The sequence below is a fragment of the Sphaeroforma arctica genome, assembly GCF_001186125.1.
Source record: "Sphaeroforma arctica JP610 unplaced genomic scaffold supercont1.19, whole genome shotgun sequence".
In the NCBI taxonomy this organism is placed as follows: Eukaryota; class Ichthyosporea; order Ichthyophonida; genus Sphaeroforma; species Sphaeroforma arctica.
The window spans coordinates 45,073-51,633 of NW_014040539.1; the positions used below are offsets into that span (position 1 = coordinate 45,073).

General features: G+C 42.0%; 2 protein-coding genes across 2 annotated transcripts in view; both read right to left on the bottom strand.

The window, feature by feature from the left end:
• Positions 1–2,018: 2,018 nt before the first annotated feature.
• On the bottom strand, positions 2,019–3,136 carry SARC_00578 (hypothetical protein). Its single transcript, XM_014305724.1, has one exon. The coding sequence runs from the start codon at positions 3,069–3,071 to the stop codon at positions 2,025–2,027; it is 1,047 nt and encodes a 348-aa protein (XP_014161199.1). The 5' UTR covers positions 3,072–3,136; the 3' UTR covers positions 2,019–2,024.
• A 1,121-nt stretch (positions 3,137–4,257) lies between these two features.
• SARC_00579 (hypothetical protein) overlaps positions 4,258–6,561 on the bottom strand; it is a 3,722-nt gene continuing 1,418 nt past the window's right edge. Inside the window, exons 2-4 of the mRNA XM_014305725.1 lie at positions 6,153–6,280; positions 5,326–5,417; positions 4,258–4,966 (exon numbers count right to left, since the gene is read on the bottom strand). Coding sequence (XP_014161200.1) covers positions 4,790–4,966; positions 5,326–5,417; positions 6,153–6,280 — 397 coding nt within the window. The 3' untranslated portion in view covers positions 4,258–4,789. The remainder of the gene's footprint in view (positions 4,967–5,325; positions 5,418–6,152; positions 6,281–6,561) is intronic.

The following is a 6,561-nucleotide window of genomic DNA, read 5'->3' on the forward strand; positions in this document are numbered from 1 at the left end:
GTGTGTGTGTGTGTATTTATATATATTGTAGTCGAGAGGTTATATCAGTACCAAAACACTCTCTGTGGATTGGTATAGGTAGGTGCACATGTAAAGGCAGGCACACCAACGTGAACCCCTTTCTCAGCGATATATTTTTCTCATACAGTTGATGTATGGATTGATGATATGGAAGTCTGTTTCGATATACATAAATCGCTCGATATTCAAAGCATCTCATCAAACAAAGCGATACAAGGTGTGTGTATGCTAAAACAACGGTAAGCGACAATGAGCTGGCCTATGATGTCACTATTATTTTAAACCAAGATGTGAGTTCTCCAAAAGACAGTGGGAGTCTATAGTTGCACGCCGTGTGCCTTGCAAGCAGATGAGGATCCTGACACTCAGGACGAGCGCAAATTGTGCATGCAACAAACCAATAAATAAACTACACTGAATGATTCGACTTAGTTTGATAGTGTCCAGCTAGAGCAATTACATAGCTAGTAGACGTATGCATTATAGTTGTCGGTTACTGACTTCACAGTCGCAGAAGTTGTGCCTTTATGTACCATACTAACTTGCAAGCGACCTGAAGCTTGCCCATGATTGTGATGATATGAGGTCACTGGACACAAGCAAACGTGATACTCCGTTTCAAGAAACGGAAACTCAAATGCAGTTCTCATATCTCGAGCAGCTCATAGACAACCTTACGACTAAGATTCATTACAACGGCGATAGAGAGATGCAAAGGCGACTGGTTGTGCATCAGCATATTTGAACGACCAGAGCAGCGACATGAGTTGGTGGTTGGTTAGGTCATGCCAAGTATCTCGACAATGCAAAACAGCGTCAGAAATAGGAACTCGTCGCGGCGCCCTCGCATAGTTCACTGGTCTGGCAACGCGGGGCTGTGATATAGATTTCTCGTACGTTTAAATGAATAGAGCTACTTAGAGGATTGTTGTCAAACGTCTATTGCTGTCAGATGCCTCATAATATAGCAGCTGCTGTCGTGCATGATTATAGTAACAAACCTACTTTGAGGAATGCTGTCAGAAGACTGTAGAAGTCCTTCGAAATCCCGGGTCGACACCTACTCATTGCGGTTGTGTGTGTCGTGTTGATCTTGAGAGAAGGTTTTTATATCATGGATGTTAATCTCTCAGAAAGCTCATAAAGTGCCAACAAACAAAATAACTCCTTAACTCCTCAAGTTAATGCAAGAGAACATGTAAGCCTAGTACACATGAACCACATGGTGGACTGTTCTATCAGTGCTGCTCACGCACGTCAACAACTCGGCATTTGAAAGTTTTCTATATATCGGCATTTACAAGTTCTCAATAGTTGATTGTGCTGGCAATGTATCCCCTTGGCGACCTTACATATATCTATACAAATGCAAGTATTTATAAGCGCCCGTGCAGTCATGCACTACTTTTGCATCACGGAAGTGTCGGCTTTTCGTGCATATTTATAATTGTTTGAACTTTGAAAATACAATTGCGCGCCAATATTTTTATTATCATATATATATATATATATATTTATACATAGTGTTCTGAGCCGAGGTCCCTTTGTGTGGCACCCAACAGACCATCTCTCCTGTATCTTTTTTTAGGAGCCAGGAGTTATGACTTGTATGCCTTCAGTGTTGAGCTATCACGTATTCCATGCGAGGCCTTCATTGCGCATATTGGGATATATGTTATGAATAAACAGCTTTCAAATTGAGCAGAATATAATACCGCACGCGTATTGTGCATGATTTCTACCCAAACCCTTGATTTATAGCTGGAGACAGATTGTTTAAATGACGATATCAAATATATGACACGCACTTTCGAAGTCTTTTCTTGTGTGAAACATAGTTACTGGCCGATGGAACGGGACAACATTTACACATGTCCTATCTGGTTTTTCCGGAATTGTAGTGCGAAAATCACAGGCATGGGTATTCTTATGTTGTACTCAGGCATACACATACTGCGGACTATTCCTTTCCCCAGGCGCCTTGTATTCCTACATGAGTATATTTATGGCTTTGTACACGCAGCACAAGGGGCATTGACGGATTCGATCAGAATGTTCTCATGGTATCGAGTGTTAGGCACAGCCCAATCGAAATCAGGCCTATAGTAAGCCAGAAGCGCCTGTCTTTCCAATATCTCTGTGTGTGGTATGCTACGCAACTGGTTGATGCACCCCACCGGATCTAACATCCAGTCTTCCTCTGGTATAGTTATCACTAGCTTGTTCCATGGGATGATATGGGGAAATGGAACCCACTGTAGATCAGTGGTAGCATTCTTAACCACGGTTACAGGAATAGCCCCCGCGGACATTGCGTTTTGAAAGCGATCACCCCCAAGTGTATCGCCTCTGAATGCTAATGAGAAGTTGCTTTGTTCTCTGATCGCACTCATTTGTCGAGGTGATAGAATCTTCATACACCGATCTAAGCTGTCCTTTTCACATGCCGCAACATCCTCCACACTCTTAGTGGATGTAATAATCACTGCATCCTGGATGTCTCCTGTAGAATTAAACAAGGCCATCCGATGTGCATATCCACTCCTCCCATCGACCTGACCGGCAAACTCTATGAAGTACTTTCTGGGCTGGCCTGGTGCTTTCATCAGCCACTGTTGTCTGCTGAATCTTCCTGGTGCGAACACGGCGTAGTGGGTGCTGTAGCCAAGCCCTATCCAGCCTTCTGTCCCAGGCCAACTTTCCATGCCCCCTATAATTAACCGTGGAAATCTCTGACGCAAACGTCCGGCCATATTTGTTGATTTGAAGTCGCTCAATATTATCAGATGTCTCTTGTGGTGTATGAAGCCTTGCTCGTCAAGAACACTGATAATATCGTCAATATGGTAATCAATGCTGTTCTTACACATACCCCGTGATATGTAGTCACCCAGCACAGGTATTACAAAGACCTCAGCCCTATCTGGTGTTGTTAGCAAATGATGGTTAGCCAGCTTCTCTATAAAAAAAATCGCGTGAGTGTGTTTCATATTGCTCGCTTGTGTGATGTCACAATCGAGCATACTGCTGAAGGCATGGGGAGGGTACATGTAGAAAGGGACCTCTAGTGTAGACGACTGGAGTACTGTATCATTGTATGAAAATTGTGGGTTTGTGTACATAAGACTGCGTATACGGTAAGGTAGAAATACTATAGTAATGAGCAGAAGGCCTCCCACAAAAGCATAGACCGCTCTCAGCTTATTGTTGTTCAATTGGATAGTCATTGTCTACTACTAGTTAATGTGCAAGAAGGAATACGAGTGCATGTTGGTGTCTGGTATTGGTACCAAGCTTAATAAGCAAGAAAACATAATAGAGGTTTCTTGATAGCTTAAAACTAGTTATTATTGCTAGCAGACCAGACGCTAGACCTGAATAAAGGCGTGATCGTAGAACAGTACGCGCCACAATATCGTGGGCACGTTTCGACGCAACACGTTACAAATTAATGCCAAAAGAAACCCTACAACCCAGGGAACAAGTTGCTGAGAGCATTTTAGAAGGCTCTGCCGCTCTGGCCTCTGTTTAAAAGGAAGCCAAAACTGATGACTGCCTTTTATGGAAATTCGGCCATTTTTGAGGTGGCCAATATAGTGAGCTGGGGCCCCAGCTCACTATATTGTGATGCAATCAAATTGGGCCCTGGGGCCTGTTCTCCCTGGCTTGCCTACCATTTACCAACGATAATACGACAACAACAAATATAATATGTACATAATCTGAAGCTATTATCAATTCAAGCACCTACATTTCCCTGGGAAGTCTCTTCACTATGGTCATACCCTTTGGCATCTGTGTACACTCCTTACCCCTCTCTCGTGGAGTACGTAAATAATAAAGTAATAACACTTGCAAAAGCTTATGTATACGAACATGATCAATACTACTCTTGTGAGTGGCAAGAAACACCTATTTCGATTTAAGGCGTGAAAGAATGTAAGGCTACATATTATAATACAAAATGCCATAGCCTTCGTATGGTCTAAAGTGCCAAAAAATAAAAGCCACAAAATTAAAAATGAACATTATTTGGAAAAACTGGCCTATGTGGCTTTATTTTTATTTTTTAAACCACAAATAGACAATACAAATTTTATACAAACCCCCACATAAAGTAAACCCCTGCGTGTGATTACGAGCAACATCCTACGACCGCTGTTGAGACAACGTAACAATCCTTGTTAACTTTGACCTTTACAGCCCCACCTCGCAGGGTTTATACGAAACCGATCATCTCATCGCCAAGCTAAATGTTTACAGGAGGTACATGACGGATAGATTTATTCTCTTTTGTAAAATGAGACTCAACTTTAAGTGACATATAGCCTTCCTTGTCTCCAGAGCCGTCCGCGTAGAATCTTACAAACCGAGTATAAAGTCGCCCATGATTTTACGATTCCATCATATTTAGCTGAAACGGCACATACAACCGTACCGCTGGAAAGAATCTTGCAAGTCCAATTAAGGTGCAGTTACGTTCAGTGCAGTTATTTTAGTTCATAGACCGGTATACCAAGGATGAAAGGCAATATAATATTTGTAAAACGTCATTTGGTAAAAAGCCGGGCAGAATCAGCCAAACGATTGAGCATTTAGGCAACGAGATGACGATATGTGTCTTCATACGACTACCTCAAGCCGCTCCATAGAGCTACTTGTTGAGTTCAAATCAGTCGGCTGCATGAGGTGTACAGTACACATGAAACTGCCAAGTATACAACGCCCACAGGCAGACCACAGCCATCGGCAGAGTACAACAAATCCCTCAACCCTCGAGCACTTCTGTATCGGTACCGGCACAGCACGGGGCCTTGTCCATGCTGGATAGATAGCATAGCAACGCTGCTTGCAATACAAGAACAAGGGCGTTCTTTGCTACATTCATCACTGTCACAATGACTGGCCTGTCTTCCCATGTGGAGGAGCTGATGGTGGCTGGGATCTGCGTAGAGTGGGGTTTAGTTGAGCCATCGGTGTGAGCATATACCATCAGTGTGACTGAAAGGCATGCGTGTTAAGCGTAAATTTAATGGAATAGATATGACATATTTGAAGTCATAGAGGAATGATTGGCATTTGATTTAAGATTAGTTGACAGATACCTCGATTAAAACATGTAGACCACGGGACACGGGTGGAGAAGCCTATCTCACTCTGACTTCCAATGTGACACAATTGGGGCTATGTGCATGGTTGTTTCGACCTACTAGCTACTGCTCGCAGTTCGATAAGGTAAACTGAACATATATACCAGGCACACGCACATATTCTGTGAAGTGCACACTTTGAATACAAACATACCTGGAAGCAGATAGTCATCCAGAGCCCCGTGGAGATGGCGGACGAGTAGTTAGACATGTCACCGTGAGATAGCGCCCAAGCCTGCAGTGTACCTGAGAGTACAGTAGAGAAAGGGTGAGCATATAGGACATACTACAGGTGTAAACAACACAGTCAGTATGTGGAATACACACCCTCACGTGCGGCATGCTACATTTGCTTCTATTCAGTACGATTGTGCGATTGTTAACTGTCCATGTAGTTACTCGCACAAGATTGTTCGCGGATGAGACATCACGCGTATACTGATTGCATACACACTAACGTACAAGGAGAGCTGCTGCATGACCGTGACGGGACCTTCGTGTGTACAACCAGACAACACGCCCAACAGACCAACTCACTGGTACAAAGACAGACTGCCAGACCCTTTCATAGCTTAAAAACACATCAAAAGTGTTTGTTCTGCTTCTCTGCCTGTACATTAGTCATACAGTATACACTCGGATATACGATTTTAAAATGCGAAATACTAGTCAACGTTCGCAAACAGTGTATCGTATTCTGATACAGGCACATCATCAATATAGCAATCTACACGACAGTGTGTCGGTATGTGCATAAACATACTTGTAGGCAACGATCAGTAGACAATTTCACACCACTAGCTATTTAAGCGCCCCTTGTATAGTCACAGAAAGAAAAAACAGAATTTGCACGCGTGAAATTATCCGAACTCTATCAATCCATTGAGATACAACATACTGCGAATCTACGTGCTTAAGTCGAATCGAAGCTATGGAAAGTGTATGAGTATATAGGAACATCATTTGGATGTACTTACATACCGAGGAACAACTCCATAAGTAGCAATTTCACGAAGCCCTTTCGTTCCATGCTTTCTTCTGCCCACGTGGTCGACTTCTTCTCTTTGTTCATAGCACCGATAAATATTTCACCGAACAGAGGACCGTACCTAGATAGAAAGTAGAGCGGAAAGGAATATATATATGGGAGTGATACTTTTATGTATATAAGACATACACTTTATATGCAATGGAGAAGTAGGCCGAAAGTTTCATGTATAGTTAAAAAAATTCTATTTATATTTACGTTTATATCTATTCATATTCAAATTCATATGCATATTAATATTTATATTTACAATTCTATTTATACATTATATTTATATATATATATATATATATATATATATATATATATATATAATATATATATATGTGTGTGTGTGTGTGT